At 50.5% G+C, this 27,999-nt stretch overlaps 1 protein-coding gene across 1 annotated transcript; it reads left to right on the forward strand.

Moving 5' to 3' along the window:
* On the forward strand, positions 1-27,999 carry LOC129457575 (AFG3-like protein 1). Its single transcript, XM_055232911.2, is given in 20 exon segments — positions 1-526; positions 4,331-4,418; positions 5,430-5,498; positions 8,389-8,538; positions 12,037-12,105; positions 12,946-13,070; positions 15,949-16,049; positions 16,052-16,218; positions 18,248-18,314; positions 18,317-18,384; positions 18,610-18,730; positions 18,733-18,762; positions 20,422-20,533; positions 21,494-21,618; positions 23,980-24,090; positions 26,383-26,498; positions 27,013-27,127; positions 27,130-27,212; positions 27,291-27,485; positions 27,660-27,999. Coding segments are annotated over 20 exon segments (2,163 nt in total). The 5' UTR covers positions 1-497; the 3' UTR covers positions 27,882-27,999.

Consider the following 27,999-nt stretch of genomic DNA (forward strand, 5'->3'; position numbering starts at 1 on the left):
AAAAATTTGGGAGCGGGGCCGGATTCTCGCTGTGTTGTCTAGGCTGGTCTCGAACTCATGGGCACAAGCGATTCTCCTGTCTCAGCCTCTGGAGTAGCTGGGACTACAGGCTTGAGCCACCGTGCCCTGCTCGTATCCCTGTTTTATAGGGTTAGGGTCTAAGACCGGAATATTCTATATTTTAAGATTGCTTTATTTTTGTATTGATACATCCCAGTGGGCAGCAGTAACGTTGAATTTTTTTCTAATGCACAGTTTTTGAATTTTGATCCCAGGAAGCTGTCATGGTTTTCAGGCAGCAGTAAAATAGTTAAAAAAAAAAAAAAAAAAAAATGAGTATTTCTGTCCTGTTTTCAGGAATGAACTTCCCCCCCGCCCATCTCCATTCATTTGGGAAACTGTATGATGGTTTTGTTTCTAGCAATATGAGTGAAAGCAATCTTTCACCTGTGGCCATGTGGCATCAGCATTGCAGAGGCCCTCCTGGTTGTTAACGCATGTTGAAAGTCAGCAATATGCAATATCGGTGTGTACAGCCTAATATAGCCCAGGAGAGTTTTGAATCATTGAACTGCTATAGACCCCTTTATGAAGGGAGGACGGACGTTGAATGATCTTTGAGTTCCTTCCCGGACTGGGTCACTCATCTGTTTCTCATTTATTAGAGATAGATCTGTTAATCATCTACCAGGGAATATCTTGGTGAACACGACAGGCAAGGTCTCTGGCCCACTGGCTTGTCCTCCTTTGAGAGCTTTATGACTTATGCACTGAGGGTGACATGCAGAGGTTGGAGAGGTGGCAGCAATTTGCCTTTTTTTTTTTTTTTTGGGACAGAGTTTCCCTCTTCTTGCCCATGCTGGAGTGCGATGGTGCAATCTCGGCTCACTGCAACCTCCAGCTCCCAGGTTCAAAGCGATTCTCCTGCCTCAGCCTCCTCCTGAGTAGCTGGGATTACAGGCGCATGCCACCATTCCTGGCTAATTTTGTATTTTTAGTAGAGACGGCCGGGCACGGTGGCTCACACCTGTAATCCCAGCACTTTGAGAAGCTGAGGCTGGCGGATCACTTGAGGTGGGGAGTTCGAGACCAGCCTGACCGATGTGGAGAAACCCTGTCTCTACTAAAATACAAAATTAGCCCTGTGTGGCGGCATGCACCTGTAATCCCAGCTACTCGGGAGGCTGAGGCAGGAGAATCGCTTAGAACCTGGGAGGTGGAGGTTGCAGTGAGCCAAGGTCGTGCCATTGCGCTCCAGCCTGGGAGTGAGACTCCGTCTAAAAAAAAACGGAACAAAACAAAAAACACCTTAACAGCTCTCCTCATGGAAGCTTACGTTGTGGAGGCATCCGTGCAGTCATCTTTCATTCATTGAGCTACCTACTCTGTCGTTGTTCTGGTAGAGTTTATGTGCTGTGCAAGGAGGAACCAGACAATGAATAAGCAAGTATTAGGCATGTTAGGAAAAGGAAGCAGAATAAAGGAAGTAGAAAATGAAGAAAGGGAATGGAGGAGGGATAAACCCTGTTATTTGTTGTGTCCCCTGCAGGAAGTGAGGGATTGAGATGAGCTTGCTAGGAAGATGGAACAGAGTGCACTGCCCTAGGGTGGGTCCAGCCTTGTGTTCTGTGTGATCAGCATGAGGAAGAGGTTAGTGATAGACAGTGAGGCCAAGGAGGGGCAGGGCCTCGTAGGCCTGTTGAGGGTGCACCTGTGTGCTGTGTGTGAGTCTGTGGGACCCAGAATAAGGGTCAGCTCACTTATGGCCTGACTGGAAGGAGGACAGCAGTACTTTGCCCTGTTGAAGGGAGTTTGTGTTTTGCCGCCTTCACGTCTTGGCTTTGCATACACAAAAACTAATTTAGCAAGATTATCCGCTGTGAGCTGTGAACTGACTTGCAGAAAACTCCAAGAAGGAATGGTAGACTCCTGTCTCAGTGTTTACATTTACTGTGAGAACTACATCGGACTTAACCAAATTGTCTCCTAACCAAATCACAAAAGGACTAAATTGTGAATTAAAGCAAAGGAATTGGATGTTTTATCAAGTTTTGCAAGCCTGAAGAGTCACACTTTGTACCTTCAGGGCTGTAGCCTACCTGGTATCTACCCAGCCACCAGCACCAGCGCCACACTGTCTTTGAGGTGGTCCTGGGGTGGTCATGGAAAAGCTCTGGAAGATTGGGGCATCAGAATTCTCATTGCACACTTTCAGCTACCAGCTGTCTTCAGGCACTCACATTACCTCTCAATTTCTACTTTCTCAGATGGGCAATGGGGATCAAGTGAGGTAAGAGGCACCTGGCACCCCACAATGTGCAGTACGGCCACCTTCTGTTCTTTGTGTTGGTTTCCTGTTGACCCACACCTTGGGTTCCAAACCCCCATCGGGGAAACATTCATGGGATCCTTCGAGAATCATTGCTTCCTCTGTGTCAGGGACTGTGTGCCGTTGGTGCTGGGATGGCTGCTGCAGATCGATTTCATTCACGATGTGGAAGCTTTTGTTAGCCCCACAGCCTTTACTGTCAGCATTCTCTTTCTGAGCTGCTTTTTTTTTTTTTCTGATTTTAATATCTTTTTCATAGCATGCCTTACTTTTTAGTGTACGATGGTCTTTTATAGGGATATTTGAATAATGTAGTTAATTAGAAAGTTACTAATTGGGGAATGATTTTACTTTGGGGTAGTAGCCTAGAGTCAGCCTCCCCCTAAATGTTGACACAGCTGAAATAACATAGGTGTTGTCAACTATGGGTCTTGTTTCATTATAATAAAATATTGGGGGCTCACGCCTATCATCCCAGCACTTTGGGAGGCTGAGGCAGGTGGATCACCTGAGGTCAGGAGTTCAAGACCAGCCTGACCAATATGGTAAAACTCTGTCTCTAATAAAAATACAAAAAGTAGCCAGTGAGGTGGCATGCACCTGTAATCCCAGCTACTTGGGAGGCTGAGATAGGGAGAATTGCTTGAACCCAGGAGGCAGAGGTTGCAGTGAGCTGAGATGGCGCCACTGTACTCCAGCCTGGGTGACAGAGCAAGACTGTGTCTCAAAAAAATAAAATAACATAAAATATTGGGGACAATATAAATTCACTGGTTATGTTGGGATTTTGTTGGATACGGTTAGTACTGGGTTGTTGAGTTTTTAGATTTTGTTTTTTAATTTTTTTGTGTGTGTGGTTTTTATTTTTTTTGAGACAGAGTCTCACTGTCGATAGGCTGGAGTGCAACAGCTGTCTTGGCTCACTACAACTTCCACCTCCCAGGTTCAAGCAATTCTCCTGTCTCAGCCTCCCGAGTAATTGGGATTACAGGCACCCACCCCCATGCCTGGCTAATTTTTGTATTTTTAGTACAGACAGGGTTTCACCATGTTGGCCAGGCTGGTCTTGAACTCCTGACCTCAAGTGATCCTCCTGCCTCAGCCTCCCAAAGTGCTGAGATGACAGGCATGAGCCACACTGCCTGGCTGACGTTTTCCTCCTTGAAGACTGAAGAAAATACAGAGCTGCTGGAAAAATTATTTGTTTTCTTGGCCTGACAAAAACTTTAACCTCTTGCTGGATGCTGTATTACCTGCCTATTGTCCCTACTGTGAATAGCCGCTGCATTCCAACGGGACCCCATCTTAAAAAAAAAAAAAAAAAAAAAAAGGCTGGGCTCACACCTGTAATCCCAGCACTTTGGGAGGCCAAAGTGGGCAGATCACCTGAGGTGAGGAGTTTGAGACCAGCCTAATCAACATGATGAAACTCTATCTCTACTAAAAATACAAAAATTAGCTGGGTGTGGTGGCGGGTGCCTGTAGTCGCAGCTACTGGGGAGGCTGAGGCAGGAGAATGGCGTGAACCCGGGAGGCGGAGGTTGCAGTGAGCCCAGATCACACCACTGCACTCCAGCCTGGGTGACAGCAAAAGTCCGTCTCAAAAAAAAGAAAAGAAATTAACCTCTTGGTTGACCAAAGATGAGTCATAGTGTATTTCAGTATTTAAATTTTACACAATTTTATGTTTTAGTCTTACAGTCTTGTTTTTGAAGCTGCAATATTTTAAGTTACTAAATAAATTACCTCAGTTTCTAAGCTGTGTTTTTTGTTTTTTGGGGGAGTTTTTTCTTGCTGTTGGAGGCTATAGCTATAAAAATTTGAAGTGCATTTCTGCAGTGAACTTGTTCCTGTTTATTCTATTGAATCATATTTCTAATGGGATATTTAAGGCAATAAGCTCACACCTCATCCTGCTTCCTCCAGTCGTTGTGGCCAGTAAGAATGTGCAGTGCCGTATTGCAGAAGAAGCTAATAAGCTCATCTGGTCTCTTGTTTCAGTGCCTCCAGGGGATCCACTTTCAGAAGCCGACTCTGCAGGCAAGACCGACGTTATTTTCCCGGTGGCTGTGTTCAAAACCACCCAAAGGTACCTGTCTTTCATCCACCATCATTAGCAGCATGAGGTTTACAGGAACTGAGTGGCTTCCTCACACTGTGTCTTCTACAGTGAGTGACCAGGGGTCGAGGATCCAGACAACTCAGGGCACACCCCACTCCACCCCGCCCCATCCTACCCCTTCCTGGCTTCCATATTGAGCCACACAACATCCAACACCTTCTCCATGTTTTTATGGTGTTGATATCTCAGTAAAGCTGGTGAGAGAAAAGCTCTTTCCAAAGAAAGGTGCTAGATGAATCTTTTGGAAGATATGGGAACAAACCTTCGTTTCTGCGTATCTGACTCTCAGGACCAGCTAAGCCTCATGTTTGGAAAGCAGAACAGAAACAGTGTGCAGGCTGGCATTAGCTCAGAGCACACTTGCCCACTTGGAGCCCTTCTGTAGGCCGTGGACCTGTACTTTGTGCTTTGCTTCCAGAGATAGTTGACCGAAGCCCCCAGAGACCCTGTGTCCCTACAGAGTAGAAGGTGCTTCCTGCACTTGCCTCAGTGTTAGGACCTGATGGCACATGCTGATTGTATGAAGCAGGAAGAGAGGCAGGAGGAGGGAAAACTGGCCTCGCTCTCACTTGCTCTATATCGTCTTGATAGTGTGGTTGCTTTTGTTACTGTGATTCTGTCTTCTAAAATATTAGAACCAGGCCGGGCGCCACTGCCCGTAATTCCAGCACTTTGGGAGGCCAAGGCAGGCAGATCACCTGAGGTCAAGAGTTCGAGACCAGCCTGGGCAACACGGTGAAACCCCGTCTCTACCAAAAATACAAAATTTAGCTGGGTGTAGTGGCAGGCGCCTGTAATCCTAGCTACTCGGGAGGCTGAGCCAGGAGAGTTGCTTGAACCCAGAAGGCAGAGGTTGCAGTAAGCCGAGATCGCGCCACTGCACTCCAGCCTGGGTGACAAAGCGAGATCTCTGTCTCAAAAAAAAAAAAAAAAAAAAAAAGAAGTGAAATGAAGTCAAATCATCATTTTGTCCCTAAGGGTTTGAGAAATACTTTAAGAGGAGTGGAAGGAACACAAACTCCGAAACATCAACAGCACCAAAAAAAGGTAAAAGGACCAGTTTGAAAAATCAGACTTTGAAGTTTTACAGTTGAGTTACAGTTGAGTACTTTTAAAGCATTCACTGAATGGGCTGATCTCCTTGGGAACTGACAGGCAGGTGGGCCTGTGAGTGTGTGATGGTGACATGGTCTTCCCTGAGCTTGCTCCTGTGCGGTACCCATCCTTCCCAAGTCACCAGCACCACCTCAACCGGTTTAGATCCTAAGCCTTGACAAATCATTTAAAAATTATATCATGGTGTGATGGTGTGGATTGGGTTTTGGGATTGGCAAAGTCAGTATTTTGTGTTTCCCCTGTGAAATGTCTCCTGCTTGGGTACTGGTGAGCATGGGGTGAAGAAACACAGAAATCATGTTGGGAGGTGTGGTGACTTGGCTTGCTACGAAGGGAATGTTTCTTTTTTTTTTTTTTGAGACAGAGTCTTGCTCTGTCACTCAGGCTGGAGTGCAGTGGCACATTCTCGGCTCACTGCAACCTCTACCTCCTGGGTTCATGCCATTCTCCTCATTCTCCTGCCTCAGCCTCCTGAGTAGCTGGGACTACAGCCACCCGCCACCATGCCTGGGTAATTTTTTTGTATTTTTAGTAGAGACGTGGTTTCACCATGTTAGCCAGGATGGTCTCGATCTCCTGACCTTGTGATCTGCCCGCCTGGGCCTCCCAAAGTGCTGGGATTACAGGCATGAGCCACTGCGCCTGGCCAAGGAATGTTTCTTTGAAGATTCATGTTTGTCCTTAAAATTTGTACAAATTTTTACTCCATCTTGTAATATGTTTGCTATTCCTGGGGTCACCTTGTCCTTCTCTGGCCTTTCATGGTGTTATTTTGTGGTTGTTGGAGTAGCACTATATTTGTGAAGGGGACGGTGTCATGGCTTACTTGTCCTGGAACATTACAGGAAGAGGCTGGTAGGTCCGTGGGTCACAAGTGTATGTAGGAGGCCAGATTTTTTGGAGGAGAGGCAGACTCTGCTTAGAACAGGTGGTTTGTGTTCCCTGGTTCTCTTGAGAAGGGGGACCACCCATACCAGTCTGTCTTACCATTTTCTTCCTTTCTTTCTTTCCCCTAATTACAGCCAATTTTGGGACTGTTACCCCAAAAAAGTTTGCTATTAAAACTCAATATGAAGCCAGCAAGGTGAAATTTTAGGGATTTTAGATGCATCTGAAGCTGCTTCTCAGCAATATCTCCCCAGCCTCATCCTTTTCCTGTTGTCCATTTCCAGAAGGAACTGGTGTTATTAAAATTGTGTGTTGGAAAGTGTTTTTCTGTTTTCTGAATCCTCTTTCTCTGGAAAATCTTATGTAATTGCATTTTGAAGTCTTACTTTGTTTTCTCTCAGAGACTAGTGAACTAGAGAATACTGAGTCTGGAGGAGACGGAGGCAGGAGAGGAGGGAAGCGGGATGACTGCCTGGTGGAGGCGGATGCAGAAGATGTGTGTGCATCTTAGTCTGCGCCTACTGCTGTAACAGAATACATCAGACTAGGTAATTTATAAACAGGGTACATTTACTGCCTACAGTTGTGGAGGCTGGAGTTACAAGATCATAGCCTGGACAACATGAACCCCGTCTGTACAAAAAATACAAAAAGAAGCAGGCGTGGTGGTGTGTGCCTGTAGTCCCAGTTACTCAGGAGGCTCAGCTGGAGGATTGCATGAACCTGGGAGTGGAGGCTGCGGTGAGCCATGATCACACCACTGCGCTCCAACCTGGGCAACAGATTGTGAGGGCGCCAGTTGCATTCGGGAAGGGAGAGGCCTTGGGGCCTAATCCGCTCACAGGGGCCCCGTCTCTTAATACCTTCACCTTAGGGATTGAGTTCCAACATGGAAATTTTGGGGGAACACATAAATTTAAACCCATATCAATCTTTCTGCTTGTTTAAAGGTGAGTTGTTGAATTAGTTCATAAGTTTCAAAGAAATTGGTTTCTAAAAATGTACTGAGGCCGGGTGCAGTGGGTCATGCCTGTAATCCCAGCACTTTGGGAGGGTTGCCTGAACCTAGGAGTTCGACACCAGCCTTGGCAACACAGTGAAACCTTGTCTCCACAAAACAAACAAACAAACAGAAAATTAGCCAGGCGTGGTGGCGTGTGCCTCTGGTCCCAGGTACTCAGGAGGCTGAGGCAGGAGAATTGCTTGAGCCCTAGAGGTTGAGGCTGCAGTAAACCATGATCGTGCTACTGCACTCCAGCCTGGGTGACCAAGTAAGACCTTGTCTCAAAAAAAAAAAATTAAATAAAAAAAATAAAAATGTGCTGAGATTTCTATCTGGATTTTATTATTATTTTTGAGGTAAGGTCTCTGTCATTCAGGCTGGAGCGCAGTGATACGATCACTGCTCCCTGTAGCCTTGACCTCCCAGGCTCAGATGATTCTCCCACCTCAGCCTCTAGAGCAGCTGAGACCACAGGCTTGCACCACCACTCCTGGCTAATTTTTTCTTTATATTTTGTAGAGACGGGGTACCCCAGTGTTGCCCGGGCTGGTCTCGAACTCCTGGGCTCAAGCAGTCCTCTCACCTCGGCCTCCTTTAGTGCTGGCACTACAGACCTGAGTCACCATGCCTGGCCTCTATGTGGATTTTAACAGACCCACAGAAGAGATAACCCTAGCAACAGTGGCTCAAACACAGTGTTCTCTGTGGACTTTCTGCTTCTCCTGGGGCATCTGGTGAGCTGCGGCTTTCAGTGTGTGTCATACACCACGTAAAGATCTTTCCTCATGAGAGGAACCGAGGCTACACATTGTGTAGGGTCAGGAGGAGGGGGTTGGAAAACTTCTCTAATAACATCTGAAAAAGGAAATAGCCATTTTCATGAAGAAACTACCTTCATTTAACTGGAAATGTGTTTTCCTTTTTCCACAGGGGGACTTCCCCTGGGATGACGAGGATTTCCGCAATCTGGCCCTTTTGGGGGCAGGCGTTGCCATGGGATTTTTCTACCTCTATTTTTGAGATCCGGGAAGAGAGATCACTTGGAAGCACTTTGTACAGTATTACCTGGCCAGGGGTCTGGTGAGAGGAATTTATCGTTTACCTACCTGGGAAGGAGGCCACTGTAGTGGTGCACGTGGTCTGCGATGCCCTTAAGAAGCTGTGAGCTCTGAGGCCTGGGTTGAAAACCCCTTGTGTGGTAGATGTCCTGGGCAGTCCCACCCTCAGGTCATAGATGAGACACAGGTTTACTTTTCCTAGTAGCCACCCCAACAGAAGGTTAGGAAGCTCATTTTTTAGATGAGACAGTTTTACTTTCCCCAACAGAAGGTTAATATTAACATCTTGGCCTTTTTTTTTTTTTTTAGCTTCTGCTTCTGTGAGTAACTTCTGGTTGTCTGATTGTGTCTGTTTATCATCAGGTGTTAGTTTCGTATCTAATTCAGATCTTTTCTTTCCCCTAGTGTACCCGTGTCCCCTCCTTCACCCCTGTCCCTTGCTGGCTGACCCTGGACAGCGGCTGGGGCTTTGTGTCTGTGCACAGGTGTAGGGTCCAGCCCCACAGGGTCGGTGGGCTTCTCCCTGTGCGTGGCGATGAGAGAGTGTAGAAATAAAGACACAAGACAAAGAGATAAAAGACATCTGGGCCCGGGGTACCACGACCACCAATGCGCGGAGACCGGTAGTAGCCCCGAATGTCTGGCTTCACTGTTGTTTATTGGATACAAAGCAAAAGGGCAGGGTAAAGAGTGTGAGTCATCTCCAATGATAGGTAAGGTCACGTGTCCACTGGACAGGGGGCCCTTCCCTGCCTGGCATGCGAGGCAGAGAGAGAGAGAAGACAAAGAGAAAGACAGCTTACGCCATTATTTGTGCATATTAGAGACTTTTAGTACTTTCACTAATTTTCTACTGGTATCTAGAAGGCAGAGCCAGGTGTACAGGATGGAACATGAAGGAGGACTAGGAGCGTGACCACTGAAGCACAGCATCACAGGGAGACGGTTAGGCCTCCGGATAACTGCGGGAAAGTCTGACTGGTGTCAGGCCCTCCAGAAGAGGTGGAGGAGCAGAGTCTTCTCTAAACTCCCCCGGGGAAAAGGAGACTCCCTTTCCCGGTCTGCTAAGTAGCGGGTGTTGTTCCGTGACACTGAGGCTACCGCTAGACCACGGTCCGCCTGGCAACAGGTGTCTTCCCAGACGCTGGCATTACCGCTAGACCAAGGAGCCCTTCTGGTGGCCCTATCCGGGCATAACAGAAGGCTCGCACTCCTGTCTTCTGGTCACACCTCACTATGTCCCCTCAGCTCCTATCTCTGTATGGCCTGGTTTATCCTAGGTTATGATTATAGAGCGAGGATTATTATAATATTGGGATAAAGAGTAATTGCTACAAACTAATGATTAATCACATTCATATATAATCATATCCAAGATCTATATCTGGTATGACTATTCTTGTTTTATATTTTATTATACTGGACCAGCTCCTGTCCTCGGTCTCTTGCCTTGGCCCCTGGATGGCTTGCTGCCCACACACAGGGGCATGTGGCACCACCAAGCCTCGGCCTGTCCTTCACTGGGCCTGGTCTGTCGGGTTGCTGAAGGCTGGTGAAGCTCTGCTCAGGTTTTAGTATAAAGTTACATGAGAGCAAGTGCTGTGCTTCTCAGTTGCCCTCAGAAAGATGTTTTTTAAGTGATACAGTGTTAAGATCTGAACTTTCTGTAGGAAAGTCTTGTTTTCCCACCAGGGTTTGTGCCTAAGGCTTTTTTTTTTTTTTTTTGGTGAGACAGGGTCTTGCTCTGTCACCCAGGCTGGAGTGCAGTGGTGTGAAGTCTCGACCTTCTGGTTCCAAGCCAGCCTCCCACCTCAGCCTTCTGAGTATCTGGGACTATAAAAAACATATTTTTTTTTTTTTTGGAGATGGAGTCTCGCTGTGTCGCCCTGGCTGGAGTACAGTGGCACGATCTCTATTCACTGCAACCTCCACCTCCCTGGTTCCAGTGATTCTCCTGCCTCAGCCTCCTGAGTAGCTGGGATTACAGGTGCGTGCCACCACACCTCCACGGGAGGTGGAGGTTGCTAATTGTTTGTATTTTAGTAGAGACAGGGTTTCACTGTGTTGCCCAGGCTAGTCTTGAACTCCTGAGCTCAGGCAATCCTCCCGCCTTGGCCTCCCAAAGTGCCAGGATTACAGGCGTGAGCCACTGTGCCTAGCTTGCAATTTTTTCTTTTAGAGACAGTGTCTCCTTATGTTGCCCAGGCTGGTCTCAGGCTCCTGGCCTCAAGTGATGCTCCTACTTTGGCCTCCTGAAGTGCTGTGATTACAGTTGTGAACCACCACCCAAGGCCTTTTTGTCTGGCCACAGGGTACACACCTGTCTTCAGAAAGGTCCTTGATGACTCCTTATGGGAGGAAGGGATTGCTGCTGCAGCCCCTCTCTGCTGTTGGTCTTCACTCACAGATGCTGCTGTGAGGAGGAGTGAGACAGATAAATTGGCCCAAGATGCCTGCTGGTGTGTGGGTTCTGGACAGATCCCAGAGCTTCTGTGAGGTCCTCTCCAGGTATCTGACACGCTGACCGTGACGCGGTTGTGTTACGGTCAAGAGGCATCTGTCATAAACACGTTCGTGTTGGTCACATGACCCTGAGCAGTCAAGGAAAGTAGTGTGGTAGTGGTTTCAGATTCTGTGGAGAGGAAAAAGCAACGCTGTTATCATGATACCTAACGAAATGGCTGTACCCGCAAGTTGTGGTTTTGCTGCACACTGGCTGTTGGGCTGTGTTCGCCGCTGGGTGGCTGTGTAGAGGCCTTTGGGGTTGCATTTTCATTCTTGGTGGCACCATTTTCTTGTGGTATCTGCAGCTGTGTGGGCGAAATGTTTCTGGATGAGTTCTGGAAGACTTAGCTGTATTGTCAGTCTGAGACTTCTATGCCTTTTAAGATTTTATTTTTTTCAGATGGAGTCTCACTCTGTTGCCCAGGTTGGAGTGCAGTGTACAATCTGCTCATTGCCACTTCCGCCTCCCAGGGTCAAGCAGTTCTCCTTGCCTCAGCCACTTGAGTAGCTGGGATTTTAGGCACGCACCACCACATCTGGCTAATATTTGTATTTTTACTAGAGACAGGGTTTCACCACGTTGGCCAGGCTAGTCTGGAACTCCTGGCCTCAAGTGATCCACCCTCCTCAGCCTCCCAAAGTGCTGAGGTTATAGGTCTGAGCCACCGCGCCCTGCCTTCCTTTTAGATTTTTAAGTCACTCTGGACTCTTTGGTGCTCAGATGTACCAAATTGTAACTCCTCTTGAATTGCATGCACAGGCCAGGCTAGAAATGTCCAAATCAGTCAGAAAACAAAACTCGGATCTGCACAGCAGAGTAGATGCAGCTTCTCAGACACTATTGGAGTCTCGGTCTGCACTGTGGGGCTGGTCTGAGGGTGAGGCCCCTGTTTACTGTTGAATGTCGTACTCACTGCTTTAGCTGTGGGCTGGTCTGAGGGTGAGGCCCGTGGTTTACTGTTGAATATGATACTCACTGCTTTAGCTGTGCTGATTATTTTTCTCTTTTTCCCAGGTGGACCGGCTGGAAGTCGTGAACAAACAATTTGTGTGTGTTATTCCTACCCCTGGGACCTCTTCTGAGGTGAAGGGTGAATTTAAGGCTGAGTATTCCAGACATAAGTTTATTTCGTGTAAAAATGTAGTTTTCTATTTTTTTCAGTAAAATACTCCCTTAGTATCCATAACCTACTCGTTAATGTGATTTTTTTTTCTCTTTGCTGTGTATCAGTAACAAAGCCTTCCAAGGGGGACAGGAGCCCTTATAAGACTAACCAGGATTCAGATTTGCCAAGCAATGTCTGAGAACAACTTATCAAGGATTGTGGGGAGAGAAGAGACAAAGATAAAAGAGTAAAAAGCAAAAAGGAACGGCCGGGCATGGTGGCCTGTGCCTGTAATCCCAGCACTCTGGGAGACAGAGGTGGGCAGATCACTTGAGGCCAGGAGTTCAAGGCTAGCCTGGCCAACATGGTGAAACCCCATCTCTACTAAAAATACAATAATTAGCCGGGCATGGTGGCCTGTGCCTGTAATCCCAGCTACTCGGGAGGTTGAGGCATGAGAATTGCTTGAACCCGGGAGGTGGAGGTTACAGTGAGCCAAGATCATCCCACTGCACTTCAGCCCGGGCGACAGAGGGAGACTGTCTCAAAAAAAAAAAAAAAAGAAAAAGAGACAAAGGCACACCCCAACAGTTGTTGGACATTTTACACTTTCGTCTAGAACTTAAAGACTAATTTTGTGGGGCCAAAACCAGAGCCTTCTGCTGTTAGTTAGTTTCCTTTGGAGCTAGCCTCGGCACAGGCCTCGTCCATCTTGTGGACGTTAAGGCTAGGAGAAGAGGCAGTGGGAGGTGCGTGTGTGACGGTGGGGCTCCGTGTGGGACACGGTGATGCACCCTAAGCTTGCTCTTGCTCTGCAGAAGTTCGTGTGGTTTAACATTGGCAGTGTTGACACCTTCGAGCGGAACCTGGAGTTGGCTCAGTGTGAGCTGGGGATGGAGCCCCACAACCAGGCAGCGGTGGTCTACAGCAGCAAGAGTGACGGGTGAGCAGGATGGCGAAGGGCCTCTGTGTGAACACAAAACGGAAATGCAGTGTTTAACCTGTTTTGGAATGTGTTTCTCAAGCTTGTTATAGGCATCTGTAATAAGCAATGTCTGCAGTAAAAAAATATATACTTTTATATATATGTGTATATATGCTTATATATGTATTTTTTCTTTTCTTTCTTTTTTTTTTTTTTTACTGTTTTTCATGAGAAGAGAATTGAAGCAGGGAAGTATTTGGCTAGGCAGCATTAAAAGAGAAAACCAGTCGTGGGTGTCATTGTTGGAGCAGAAATTCCCTGAAGTCCCATAGGAAGCCTTCCATAATTGGCCATGCAGCAGGATCACTGCGAGAGCCCTGTCAAAATGCACTTTCATCATTTCTACTTGCCACTCCTGCAGAACTGTCGAATTAACGTCCAGAGGTGGGGCTTGTGCACCTGTGACTTCCCCAGGCTCCCTTTTGGGCAGCCCTGACCCATCCTCCCAGGTGCTGGGTGTCCCTGCACACAACCCTGTAGCTCCCATGTAGTACCTGACACTTGGTCTTTCTTTTGTTTTTTTCTGAGACAGAGTCTTTTGCTCTGTCGCCCAGGCTGGAGTGCAGTGGGGCGATCTTGGCTCACTGCAAGCTCCGCCTCCCAGGTTCACGCCATTCTCCTGCCTCAGCCTCCCTAGTAGCTGGGAGTGCAGGCGCCTGCCACCACACCCGGCTAATTTTTTGTATTTTTAGTGGAGATGGGGTTTCACCATGTTAGCCAGGATGGTCTCGATCTCCTGACCTCGTGATCCGTCTGCTTCGGCCTCCCAAAGTGCTGGGATTACAGGCGTGAGCCACCGCACCTGGCCGACACTTGGTCATTCTAAGCTTCCCATGCCTCTCATATTATCTTGGATTTCCACTGCATCGTATGTTCTTAAAGTAATTATGGACATGAGGGCAAAGAGCAGATGAAGTACTCCGTGCATCCCAGGACTCAGAACAGAAGTCAGTGTTGCTAAGTGTGGGTCCTGTTTTCGTGTTTACTGCCTGGGTTTGTCATTGCTCTGTCTTCTCTGACCCTTCTGCCCTGAATTGAAAACTGAACCGAGAGAGAGAGTACAAATCCAGTACCAGCTTTAGCCAGGAGGGTGTAAAAATTGGAATCGTGGTGTGGGCGGTTTCTTTGAGACGTATGTTTGAGCACAGAGTAGGGCCTGCGGTGGGGTGAGAGAAGGTGAGGCAGGTAGAAATCTGGAGATTAACTCTCAGATTCTAGTGGCAGAGCCTCAAGTGCCTGCGGTCTCCTGCTGGAGCTCCCAGATGTCATCTGGGTGCTGTTTATTGCTGACTTGGGTTCTGTCTTTGCTTGTTGAGTTGCCAGGAATGCCTGGTTGTATGTGGGGCTGAAAGTGACTGCAGAGCCCTGGAGGAGGGTTGGCCTCAAGCCTCTGAAGAGCAAGAGCAAAGACAAACAATTAACCTGGAAGACATTTGGTGTCTTCCTGTGACAAAACAAGCCCGGTGGGCCCTAGATACGAGGAGGCCTTTCTGGGTCTGCTGGCGGCACCTCCTGGGGGAGACACTGTGGTGTAAGCTCCAGCAGGGCTGCTTGGCCAGGTGGAGGAGGTGGTGGGTGGTGGAATTGGTCACTCTCCTGCCCCACCAAGCCAGCCACAGGTTACGTCAGGGAGATAGAAATGCCTGTGGCTAGAGCCTTCAGAACTGGAGAGGCCTAATGCTGGATGGGCTTTGGCACATTAAAAAAAAAAAAAAGAAGCTGGGCACGGTGGCTCACGCCTGTAATCCCAGCACTTTGGGAGGCCGAGGCGGGCGGTTCGCGAGGTCAGGAGATCGAGACCATCCTGGCTAACACGGTGAAACCCCGTCTCTACTAAAAATACAAAAAAAATTAGCCAGGTGTGGTGGCGGGTGCCTGTAGTCCCAGCTACTAGGGAGGCTGAGGCAGGAGAATGGTGTGAACCTGGGAGGTGGAGCTTGCAGTGAGCCGAGATCTCGCCATTGCACTCCAGCCTGAGCAAGACTCCGTCTCAAAAAAAAAAAAAAAAAAAAAAGACTGAGGGCTGGCGTGACGGCTCACATAGGTAATCCCAGTGCTTTGGGAGGCTGAGGAAGGAGGATCACCTGAGACTAGGAGTTTGAGATCAGCTGGACAACATAGTGAGACTGCGTATCTATAAAAAGTTAAAAAATTATCTGGTGTGGTGGCATGCATGCCTGTGGTTCTAGCTACTCAGGAGGTTGAGGCAGGAGAATCTCTTGAGCCTGGGAGTTCCAGGTTACTGTGATCATGCCACTGCCCACCAGCCTGGGTGATAGTGAGACCCTGTCTCAAAAAAAAGGAAAAAAACCTGCTCCCTTTTGTGTAGCAAAACAAAGTCCCAGAGCAGTCTCTTCTAAGAGACAGGGTTTTGCTTTGTCATCCAGGCTGGAGTGTAGTTGTGCACTCATGGCTCACTGCAGCCTTGAACTCCCAGGCACAAGCAAATCCTCTCACCTCAGTGTGCTGAGGAGCTGGAACTACAGGCACACGCCAGCATGCCCAGCTAATTTTTGTACTTTTAGTAGAGACAGAGTTTCACCAGGTTGGTTAGGCTGGTCTCGAACTCCTTACCTCAGGTGATCCACCTGCCTTGGCCTTCCATAGTGCTGAGATTACAGGTGTGAGCCAACACGCCCGGTCATTTTTATATTTTTTGTAGAGGCAGAGTCTTGCCACGATGCCCAGTCTGGTCTTGAACTTCTGGGCTCAAGAGATCCTCTCATCGTGGCTTCCCAAAGTGCTGGGATTACAGGGGTGACCCACCGTGCCTGGCACGCAGGTGCTATTTCTGACCTCCTGAGCGTGACAGGTAATACTGTCTTCGATTTTCCAGCTCTTTCTTGCGAAGCCTGGTGCCCGCCCTTCTCCTGGTTGGCATTCTCCTCTATGCTGCCAGGAGGGGCCTTATGGGAGCCAGGCGCAGTAGACGAGGAGGAGCCTCTTCAGTGTTGGTGAGACGACAGCCAAGATCTGAAATGGCAGCATCGATGTGCGATTTGCGGACGCAGCTGGGTGCGAAGAAGCCAAATTGGAAATTATGGAATTTGTGAATTTCCTGAAGAATCCCAAGCAATATCAGGAGTTAGGAGCACAAATTCCAAAGGTATTGATTTTAGAAAACGTTGTAGTACTCTGAGCTCCAAGTCAAAGCCAGAGATGGCTGTGGGTCAGAGTCGGTTCTTACTGCTGTTTTATTAGTTTAATATTAATTACATAGAACAGTAGGTACAACTTGTATGAACAGGCTTGGGATCAGATGTAGCTGCCTCTTGGTAAGCCCAGACCTAGCCAGCGGCCAGGTCCGTGCAGCCAGACAGCGGCCAGGTCCGTGCAGCCAGACAGCGGCCAGGTCCGTGCAGCCAGACAGCGGCCAGGTCCGTGCAGCCAGACAGCGGCCAGGTGTGTGCAGCCAGACAGCGGCCAGGTCCGTGCAGCCAGACAGCGGCCAGGTCCGTGCAGCCAGACAGCGGCCAGGTCCGTGCAGCCAGACAGCGGCCAGGTGTGTGCAGCCAGACAGCGGCCAGGTCCGTGCAGCCAGACAGCGGCCAGGTGTGTGCAGCCAGACAGCGGCCAGGTCCGTGCAGCCAGACAGCGGCCAGGTCCGTGCAGCCAGACAGCGGCCAGGTGTGTGCAGCCAGACAGCGGCTAGGTCCGTGCAGCCAGACAGCAGCTAGGTGTGTGTGCAGACAGACAGCGGCTAGGTGTGTGCAGACAGCGGCCAGGTGTGTGCAGACAGACAGCCAGTACGTTGTGGGTGGTGTGGGTCAGGGTGCCGGATCTGGCTGCTGGGCACACAGGGCAAGTTTATCTCTTGGTGCCATTTTGGGGTCATGACTCTGGGGGCCTGAGAGAAGCCATGGATTTTTTTCCCGGAAATATTTGCATTCACAGAAACTTGATTCACACACCCTTTAAGTCACCTGTGGGCTTTGGACCAGGCTGAGGACACCCAGATTCTTGCAGTGGCCTTGCACCCCCACCCCCAGCACCTCCCGACGGGGTGGGCATTCACTGGGCAGTTTGTTCCAAGCAGCGTATAATGATTATACCAAGCACTGGGAACCTGGGGCGGAGCCAGAAGGTGACAGACCTGTTTTCCACTTTGACGAGCACGAGGCTGGGAAGCAGGTGCGTGTGATGGATGTGCAGAGCCTCGGGCCTTCTCCTGTTGGAGCTCCACTGGCAGCTGCCGCTCATCTCAGCTTATAGTCAGGTGCTGCGGTGGGTGGTTCTCTTTGCCTTTCAGAATTTTTTTTTTTTTTTTTTGGAGACAGAGTCTTGCTCTGTTGCCCAGGCTGGAGTGCAATGGCACGATCTCAGCTCACTGCAACCTCCACCTCCTGGGTTCACGCGATTCTCCTGCCTCAGCCTCCCGAGAAGCTGGAATTAACAGTTGCATATTACCATGCCCAGCTAATTTTTGTAATTTTAGTAGAGACGGGATTTCACCATGTTAGCCAGGCTGGTCTCAAACTCCTGACTTCAGGTGATCCACCTGCCTTAGCCTCCCAAAGTGCTGGGATTACAGGTGTGAGCCACCGCATCCGTTTTTTTTTTTTTTTTTTTAAATTTATGTCTATTGCTGCTGAACAAATTATAGTTTTTTTCATATGCATGTATTTGCTGGGGAAAATCTGTATGATAGAGGGAGTGGGTGAGGTAGTCAGGTACCAAGAAAGGCCCCTCACGTGGTATGTTGGTCCCCCTTTCCCAGCAGGCAGGGGCTCCTGCGAGAAGGGGCTCTGTCAGCCTCTGTGTTACATCACAGGTCTTGTGCTGTGCTGTGGATATCAGGAAAGAGTTAGTGGGGTCAGGGCCCATCTGGGTTTCCCGTTCTTGGGTATGAGGTACAGTGATTCCCCAAAATTACCTCTGCCTGTGGCATCCCCCATGAGAATCCATCATGAAGAGCTGGCTGTGTGTGTAGCCATGGTGGGTGCCTTTCCTGGAGTACATGGGTAGGACAGGGTGTGCTGTGGGCAAGTCTAGCCCTCTCCTGCCCTCCAGCTCCTTAGCCATCCCTAATGGGATTCCTCTTAGTCAATCTCAGAAGTCACCAGTTTGAACAGCTCTCTGTCCTGTGTACCATCTGCTCCCCTGTTAAAGAGCCCGATGTCACCATTGTGTTTCAGGGAGCCATGCTCCCTCGTCCTCCTGGTACCGGCAAGACCCTTCTTGCCAAAGCAACTGCAGGGGAGGCCATGTGCCCTTCATCACTGTGAACGGGTCTGAGTTCCTGGAAATGTTTGTTGGCGTTGGGCCAGCAAGGGTAGGTGGATGGGAACCTGCTGCAGGTGGCCTCAGCACCATGCCTGGACCAGGACTGGTCAACTTGAATAGCTTGGTGTGGGGCCCTGGGCATGGGCGTGTGTGGGAGGTGCTGGTGCACCGAGGCAAAACGGGTCCGAGGTTTCTGAGGGGAGGGTGGAGGATAACTGGCATTCCCGTCTTCCTACCAGTAGCAAAACCGATTCTGTGTGGGTTCCTGTTTCAGGTTCGTGACATGTTTGCAATGGCCCGAAAAAACGCTCCATGTGTCTTACTCATTGATGAGATTGATGCGATTGGCAGGAAGCGAGGCCAAGGGCACTTTGGAGGCCAGAGTGAGCAGGAGAACCCCTGAACCAGGTGCTCGTGGAGATGGACGGTGTGGGCAGCTGTTCCCCTGCAGCTGCTTAGCAACAGTCTGCACAGCCTTTTTCTGTACAGTCACCCCCAGAAGAGAATCCCTCATTATTCTGTCTTTTTTTTTTTGAGATGGAGTCTTGCTCTGTTACCCAGGCTGGAGTGCAGTGGCCCAATCTCGGCTCACTGGAAGCTCCGCCTTCCGGGTTCACGCCATTCTCCTGCCTCAGCCTCACATGTTGCTGGGACTACAGGCGCCTGCCACCATGCCCGGGTAATTTTTTTTGTATTTTTAGTAGAGGCGGGATTTCACCATGTTAGCCAGGATGGTCTCGATCTCCTGACCTTGTGATCCGGCCGCCTCGGCCTCCCAAAGTGCTGGGATTACAGACGTGAGCCACCGCGCCCGGCCTGATTATTCTGTTTTTAAGGAAGGCTGCTCTCAGGCAAACGTGCTGGAGAAAGCTGTGTTAGATTCACAAGCCTCCTCCAGTGCATTCTCCTGCCCCCAGATGGAGGGGGGTTCTCTGGAGTGTGGAGCCACCTGCTTCTGTGGGGAGGGGGACCAGGTACCCAAGCATGGCTGCTTCTGACGGTGCCCACAGGGTGGTGTGTGCACAACCCATGCTTCTTCCGCCCCGAGCCTTGTCTTGCTGCCCCTGCATCACCCAGAATCTCACAGACCCCCCAGACCTGCCTCCTCTCAGAGTGATTCTAGCTAAGATGTGGCTGATCGTCGTCTGTCAGTCCTGCTAAAGCCTCATTGGACACGTCCAGGCTTCTGTGCCAGCTTTCAGATTTGGAAAAGCTTTCACTTAGACCTTTGGCAGATTTGATTTTCACTTTAGCTTTAGGGCTGTGTTGGGGTCCCTAAGACCACCCCAGATGTGGTGACTTGCTAGGAGAAGTCATAGGACTCAGCCTGTAGTAGCACTCAGGGCTTTAATTTATTACTGTTAAAGGACACAGCAAAATCAGCCAGGGGAGAAGGCGCACTGGGTCGCGGGGAGACCAGGTGCAGTGTTGAACCCTTCCCCAATGGAGCCGCATGGGACGTGCTGACTTCCCGCAGCATCACGCTGTGACCACGGCTGCCTGATGTTGACCAGGAAGCTCAGGAGAGACTTGGTTCCCGGGGGTTTTTGCTGGGGGCGCACAAAGCGTTTGGGCCCAGGGAGCTGTTTTTCTCAGGGAATGGTGGGAGCGCTCCCAGAATCACAGCGCCCAGACACCGCCCTTGTGAGCGGGCCTTTGTGAGGACAGCAGTCAGGCCTGCTGTGTAAACACTTTTCTCTACTGGCCAGAAGCATTTCCTAAATACTGTTTTGTCTTTAGTACCCAGTAGTAATTCTAACTAGATTGTGACTGTTTTGATATCTGGAGGGGACCGATTGGAGAGAGGAGGGAAGTGGGGCCCTCAGCCTTTCTCCTCCCTTCCCCCTCTTCTGGGCGTTCCATTTCCTGTGCAGCCCCTGGCCTGCCCTCCTCCACTCCAGCACCACGTGGTGTCAGAGGCTGCAGGAACCAGTAATAAGTCAGGATAAGGAGGGCCCACGCCCTGGACTTCTCTGTACCCCCTGAGCCAGGCTGTGGGGTTCCCAGTTAGCGGAGGGATGGCTGGTTACCTGCCATGCACATATTGGGCTTGCTGCTCAGGCTCACCTGCTTTTCCTGTGTCCAGGGTTCAACTCTGCCACCAACGTCATGGTGTTGGCTGGCACCATCCACTATGACATCCTGGACCCCACCCTCATATGGCCTGGCCAGTTTGATCGCCAGATTTACATTGGTGAGTACCCCTTTCTCCGGGTTGGGCCTTTATCCCCTTGGCCAAAAAGTTTGTTTAGGTGATTTGCAGTGTATTTGGAGGAGATTTTGATGGTAATTCCGAAGCAGTTAATGTAACATTTTTAAAATGTGTGAGAGCCGCAAGTTGCTGCTATCAGTCCTGCCCCTGGCAGTCCACTTCTTGGCAAGAATATATGTGATTGGACCTGCAGGGATGTTGCTGCAATACAGACAGGCGGGAGGGATGTAAAAGATACTTATTCTCCAGCTTTTTTTTTTTTTTCACTACTGTAAAAATTTGATAGTCGGCTCAGCGTGGTGGCTCACGCCTGTAATCCCAGCTCTTTTGGAGGCCGAGGCGGGCGGATCACGATGTCAGGAGTTTGAGACCAGCTTGGCCTATATGGTGAAACCCTGTCTCTACTAAAAATACAAAATTAGCCGGGCGTGGTGGCGTGTGCCTGTAATCCCAGCTACTTGGAAGGCTGAGGCAGGAGAATCGCTTGAACCTGGGAGGTGGAGGTTGCCGTGAGCCGAGATCGCACCACTGCACTCCAACCTGGGCAACAAGAGCGAAACTGTCTCAAAAACAATAAATAAATGAAAAAATTAAAAATTGATAATTTATAAGACAGCAATTTATCCCTTACTCTTCACCCTGATGGTCAGCCATCGTTGCCTTCCGCCTACCCTCTTGTGTTTGTCAGGAAGCATTAATCCCGTGTGGCCCTTGTGTTGCTTGCTGTCAAGTCGCGTGGCCCTGGGTTGAGGGGTTTAGTAGCTGTGGAGCCAGATGTGTGTGTGCCCTGGCTGGTTTCTGCCATTGCTTCCAGCTCTGTCTGGAGGATGACAGCAGAGACCTCCATAGAGACCCCAGCTGTCCTTGCATTTCTGTGATATGGTTGTGAGCGACTGTTCTGAAGACCCAGAAAGCACAAGAGCCCAGGCCTCCCTGTCTTCATTAGGCCCCCCGACATCAAAGGCAGGTCCTCCATCTTTAAGGTCCACCTGCGCCCACTGAAGCTGGACGACACCCTCGATAAGGACGCCCTGGCGAGGAGGCTGGCAGCGCTCACGCTAGGCTTCAGTGGTGAGTGCTGTGGGCTGTGCCGTCCCGCATATGGTGGGAGCCGTGTGTGCTCTGCTCCTTGTCATGGGGGGTGGTGACTGGCCGTTCTCATTCAGTTCTGGCGGTGCTCACACTTGTGTGCAGGACTTTTTACCTGTTGAGAGCGTTCAGAGGCCTCAGAGATCAGTTTTCTTAGCCCCAAAACTAATTTGTACCCACTTGAATTTCTGTTTTAATTACAGTCGGACTTAGTGAGTCTCACTGCAGAGCTGACAGTAATGTCCCAGGGGGAGGATCTGGCAACCTGATGCTTCCTGCAGCGTTTCTGCTTGGGGCTTGCCCTCCCTGCTGAGGAAGCTTCTTTTTAATGGAATCCTGGTCTGTGCTGGGAAACCTACTTCCCTGCCTAGGCGGGATCACCCTCAGGAATGAGTGGGGACTTTCCGGGGGATTTCTGTTCTCCTCACCCATGCTCCGCAGCTGTTTGCTGCCTCAGTACCTCATGGTTATGCGGCCATGGGCCACGGCTTCTGACCTATGCCCACCTGCTCCCGCCACCCCTGGAACATTCTGCTGTGGCATCTCCTCACCTCCAGCTGCCTTGGCGCCCCCAGTGATACCCGTCCCCTGGCTCCCCACAGTGTCCTGCCTAGTGTCAGGTGACGTGTATTCGCACAGGATTGTATGTTTGCCTGCTGCAGGATGGTGAGTGAGGTCTTGCCTGGCAGGCATCTGAAGGGTGTCATCTGTCTTAGACACAAAATGTGCTTCCTCGCTTTTGTTCTCTCCTCTGGCTGACTTCAGATGTCTGTTTACATACCAAAGTTAAAAAGCTGGAATGTTACCAAGACTGCTTTCTTCTGCCCCTAGAGGGGGATGACTCAGCAGGGATGACTCAGCACTACCCCTCAACAGAGATGACTCAGCAGAGATGACTTAGCATTGTCCCTCAGCAAGGATGACTCAGTACTGCCCCTCAGCAGGGTTGACTCAGCACTGCCCCTCAACAGGGATGACTTAGCAGGGATGACTCAGCACTGCCCCTCATCAAGGATGACTCAGCACTGCCCCTCAGCAAGGGTGACTCAGCACTGCCCCTCAGCAAGGATGACTCAGCACTGCCCCTCAGCAAGGATGACTCAGTACTGCCCCTCAGCAAGGATGACTCAGCACTGCCCCTCAGCAAGGATGACTCAGTACTGCCCCTCAACAGGGATGACTCAGCAGGGATGACTCAGCACTGCCCCTCAACAGGCATGGCTCAGCAGAGATGACAGCACTGCCCCTCAGCAAGGATGACTCAGCAGGGATGACTCAGCACTGTCCCCCCAACAGGCATGACTCAGCACTGCTCCTCAACCGGGATGACTCAGCAGGGATGATTCAGCAGAGATAACTCAGGGATGACTCTGACTGCCCCTCAGCAGGGATGAGTCTGTTTTCCTCCAATGGAAGCATCCGTAGTGCCCATCAGCAGGTGAATGGCCAAAGTGGTATATACTGTAGTCAAATTCAGCTATAAAAAGGAATAAAGTATCGATACATGCCACAACATGGGTGAACCTAGAAAATACTGTTCTAAATGCAAGAAGCCAGGCACAAAAGGCCACATAGTATATGTTTCCGTTTATGTGAAATGTGCAGAATAATAACAAAAACGTATAGAATAGCAAATCTGTAGGGACAGACATGAGGTGAGTGGTTGCCAGAAGTGGAAATGGGAATGAACTATAAATATAAATAGCACAGGGTACCTTACAGAGATGATGGAAATGTCCTAAAACTAGATTATGGCAATAGTTGCACTACATGATCATTTTATTAAAAATCATTGATGTGTGTGTGTAAAATGGGTGGATTTTACGGTTTATAAATTATACCTTAATAAAGGTTAACAAAAAATGTGGTTAAATAGTGGTGACTGATGGACACCTCCCACTACCTCTAAGTCTCTACTGAAGTTCAGCCTTGGCCTCTACTGGAGATTTTCCTCAACAAAACTGATCTAGGGGCCGGGCACGGTGGCTCACGCCTGTAATCCCAGCACTTTGGGAGACCAAGGTGGGCAGATCATGAGGTCAGGAGATCGAGACCATCCTGGCTAACATGATGAAACCCCGTCTCTACTAAAAATACAAAAATTAGCCGGGCGTGGTGGCGGGCGCCTGTAGTCCCAGCTACTCGGGAGGCTGAGGCAGGAGAATGGTGTGAACCCAGGAGGCGGAGCTTGCAGTGAGCAGAGATCACGCCACTGCACTCCAGCCTGGGTGACAGAGTGAGACTCCGTCTCAAAAAAACAAAACAAAACAAATCTGATCTGGGTCAAGCTCCAGCGGCCAGGAGCAGCACTGACTGTTGGCTATTTCGTCCTTCCTGGGTCAGGTGCTGATGTTCTGAATGTTTGCAATGAAGCAGCCCTGATTGCTGCCCGGCAACTGAGTCCTTCTGTTCAGGAGAAACACTTTCAGCAGGCCATCGAGAGGGTCATCGGAGGTGAGCCTGGGAACCCTTGGGGAGGGAGGGGTGTTTGCAGCTCTGGGCCTGGCAGGCTCACCGTCTGGCCCTAGTTTCAATTCTGCATGCAGGCCGGGCGCGGCGACTCACACCTGTAATCTCAGCACTTTGGGAGGCCGAGGTGGGCAGATCACTTGAGGTCAGGAGTTTGAGACCAGCCCGGCCAGCATGGCGAAACCCTATCTTGATTTTTAAATACAAAAATTAGCTGGTCATGGTGGCACATGCCTGTAGTCCCAGCTACTAAGGAGGGTGAGGCAGGAGAACCTCATGAACCCGGGAGGCAGAGGTTGCAGTGAGCCAGGATTGTGCCACTGCACTCCAATCTGGGTGACACAGCAAGACTCCATCTCAAAAAAAAAAAAAAAATCAATTCTGCAGGAAGCAATTTTCTTAACAGCATATGAGACTTGGGATCTTCCAATAGCTTTCATGCCCCTTCTGGGAGCAACATTTAGACATTGAAAGGGATGGGCCTTCCAGGCTGCAGAGGCCCAAGGAAGCATACTAGAATCAGGTTTGAATGCCTACTCTGGAGGGCAAAGGAGCCTTCTTCCCTGATGGGAACGGATGAGATTTCCTGGGAAAAGCCTCCTGGAAGCTGTAGGGACCTTCCTGGGCCTCCTCGGGATAGTACTGTTGTGAAAGAAGTGAACAAAGTGAATTTCCTTTTTTCTTTTTTTTTTTTGAGACGGAGTTTCGCTCTTGTCAGTCAGGCTGGAGTACAGTGGCATGATCTTGGCTCACTGCAACCTCTGCCTCCCAGGTTCAAGCAGTTCTCCTGCCTCATCCTCCTGAGTAGCTGGGATTACAGTCACGTAGCACCATACCTGGCTAATTTTTGTATTGTTAGTAGAGATGGGGTTTCACCATTTTGGTCAGGCTGGTCTCGAACTCCTGACCTCAGGTGATCTGCCCACCTCGGCCTCCCAGAGTGTTGGGATAGAGGTGTGAGCCTCTGTGCGCAGCCTTACAGTGCATTTTCTTCAGCTTGGTGGGGAGCGGTATCCATCTCTGTCTTCAGCTCAGCAGACTGTAGAGTGGGCTGGATCACACAGCCTCCTGCATCTAGGCCAGCTTGGGGAACTGGAGTCAGCTGTGAGGAAGGGTCTCCTGGGGCAGCCACACCAGGCAATGCCAACATGGTCTTGCTTGGCCTGGCTCTCCCTGGTGCTGTTCTGAGGGTGGAGAACAGGGAGGTGGCCAGTAGCCATCCTTCATGGTCCACCCCAAGCTGTGAGAGCTGACATGGGTCAGGTGGAAGAGCGTTCTAGCTTCTGCTGCTTTATTTAACCATTTATCAAAGTATAATGTATACATAAATTACTTATGATATCGAGTATCCCAAAGCAAACACCAAAGCTTTTTTTTTTTTAAATGAAGTGATGGAGTCTTGCTCTGTCACCCAGGCTGGAGTGCAGTAGTGCAATCTCGGCTCACTGAAAGCTCCACCTCCTGGGTTCAAGCTATTCTCCTGCCTCAGCCTCCGGAGTACCTGGGACTACAGGTGGGCACCACCACGTCCAGCTAGTTTTTTGTATTTCTAGTAGAGATGGGATTTCACTGTGTTAGCCAGGATGGTCTCGAACTCCTGACTTCATGATCTGCCCGCCTTGGCCTCCCAAAGTGTTGGGATTACAGGCGTAAGCCACCGCTTCCGGCCCAAAGCTGCTTATTTTTATTTAACTTAAAAAAATTTAAAAAAATTTTATAGAGATGGTGTCTTGCTACTTAGCCCAGGCTGGTCTCGATCTCCTGAGTTCAAGTGATTCTCCTACTTCGGCCTCCAAATTTCTAGGATTCCAGGTGTGGTCACCGTGTCCTGCCACCAAAGCCTCCTGAGGGCCGTCCTGGTGTGATTAGAGGGCTCTGAGCAGGGCCAGCTGTGCCATCTGTGCTTTTCCTTTGTCCTGTTACCTGCCTGTGCACTGGGCCTTTAGGGCACTGAGATCATCCCTCTCTGTCCTGTCATGCTGTGCTGTCATCTTTAGTCAAGCCAGAGGATATGGTGCCTCACTGTGTTTCACACACAGCTGCTCCCACTGGCTTCAGACAGGCCTGTTTTAAGGCTTTGGGTGAGGTATGTGGGAAGTGGGTTTCACTGCAAAGCAGAAGGCAGCATGGAGCTGGGGCTTGGCCTCTGCTGTCTGGTATAGACGAGCCTGGGGATCAGGTGTAGCTGCAGACACGGCTGGGCGCAGAGGGAGCGGCCTCATTTCCCAACCACCTACTCCTGCCCTGCTTCACTCGCCCGGGGAATGTGATGTATAGGTCTTGAGAAGAAGACCCAGGTCCTGCAGCCCAGTGAAAAGACAACTGCGGCCTACCACAAGGCCGGACACGCGGTGGTGGGCTGGTTCCTGGAGCACATGGACCCCCTGCTGAAGGTTGGTCTTCCCACCCGGAGTGAGCCCACCTGGCAGGCTTGGGCCTGGTATCTCTGGGCCAACCTATGGTCATGTGGGCATGGTACATCCAAGGGTTGGCCCTTTAGCTTTTTAAGGAATATACTGCTCTAGAATTTGTCAAAAGATCCCTTTGGGGTGGGAAAGCAGGGCAGTGGGTTCCAGATGGGGCCTCAGCCATGCGACTCCAGGAAGCAGCCTCAGTGTTAAACCCGCCTCACTCCTGAGCTCTGAATTCGACCGTCGGCCTCTCCAGAGCCTCTGCAGGGCGGGCAGAGCAGAGGCGGTTTCCATGTGACGCTCCCAAAGGCAGGTGCACTTCTCGGGGCATCCCCATGGTGTGTGCGGGGGGGCCTGGGTCAGGCTCTCTTCTCTCCTGTTCCAGTAAAAGGACCTGTGGTCAGAGCTAGGGTCAGGTGGCCGCCCGCTCCAGGGTGGCTCCTGGAGGAAGTGGGGACAGTGTTTGGGGTGATGAGGGCATGTGTCCTGTCCTCAGGTGTCCATCATCCCCCGGGGCAAGGGACTTGGCTGTGCACAGTACCTGCCCCGGGAGCAGCACCTCTACACCCAGGAGCAGCTCTTCGACCACATGTGCGTGATGCTCGGGGGCCGGGGGCCGAGCAGCTGTGCTTCAGGCAGATCACGACTGGGGCTCAGGATGACCTGAGGAAGGTCACCCAGAGCGCCTACGCCCAAGTAAGGGTGGGCGTCCCGCGGCACGGGCTGCAGGAGGCTGTGTTGGGCGCAGGCTCATCCTGGGTTCCGCACTTGCAGATTGTGCAGTTTGGGATGAGTGAGAAGCTGGGCCTGGTGTCCTTCGACTTTCCCCGACAAGGCGAGGCCCTGGTGGAGAAGCCGTACAGCGAGGCAACCTCCCAGCTCATTGACGAGGAGGTCCGGCACCTCATCAGTGCCGCCTACAAGCGCACCCTGGACCTGCTGACACAGTGTCGGGAGGATGTGGAGAAGGTGAGTGTGGCCTCTGCCCAGACGGGTCGTGGGTCCCATGTTGAGTCACGGTCATGCCACACCCATCCTTGAGCTTGCTGAGGTCTGGGCCGTGAGCACGTCCTCAGAGCGGGTCCCATGTTGAGTCACGGTCATGAGCTTGCTGAGGTCTGGGTCCTCAGAGCCGTCTGACAGGTGGGCCGTTGTTTCCAGGTGGACCAGCGGCTGCTGGAGAAGGCAGACATGGTGGAGCTGCTGGGCCCCCGGCCCTTCGCGGAGAAGTCTACCTATGAGGAGTCTGTAGAGGGCATGGGCAGCCTGGAGGAGGACACATCCCTACCCAAGGGGCTGAAGGGTTGGAACCAGGGACAGGAGGAGGAAGACGTGGAGCAGCCTGTGCAGGGGGGCTCTGCGTAGCCTGTGGTGGCTGCCTGCACCTGCTGCTGGGTGGAATTGGGGTGACTTACTTACCTGGGGCTTTGCAAAGCAGCTGCGGAATCTCACCCAAAACAAAATAAAACGTGACAACTGTGAA

The sequence above is a fragment of the Symphalangus syndactylus genome, chromosome 11 (genome assembly GCF_028878055.3).
Source record: "Symphalangus syndactylus isolate Jambi chromosome 11, NHGRI_mSymSyn1-v2.1_pri, whole genome shotgun sequence".
Taxonomy (NCBI): Eukaryota; Metazoa; Chordata; class Mammalia; order Primates; family Hylobatidae; genus Symphalangus; species Symphalangus syndactylus.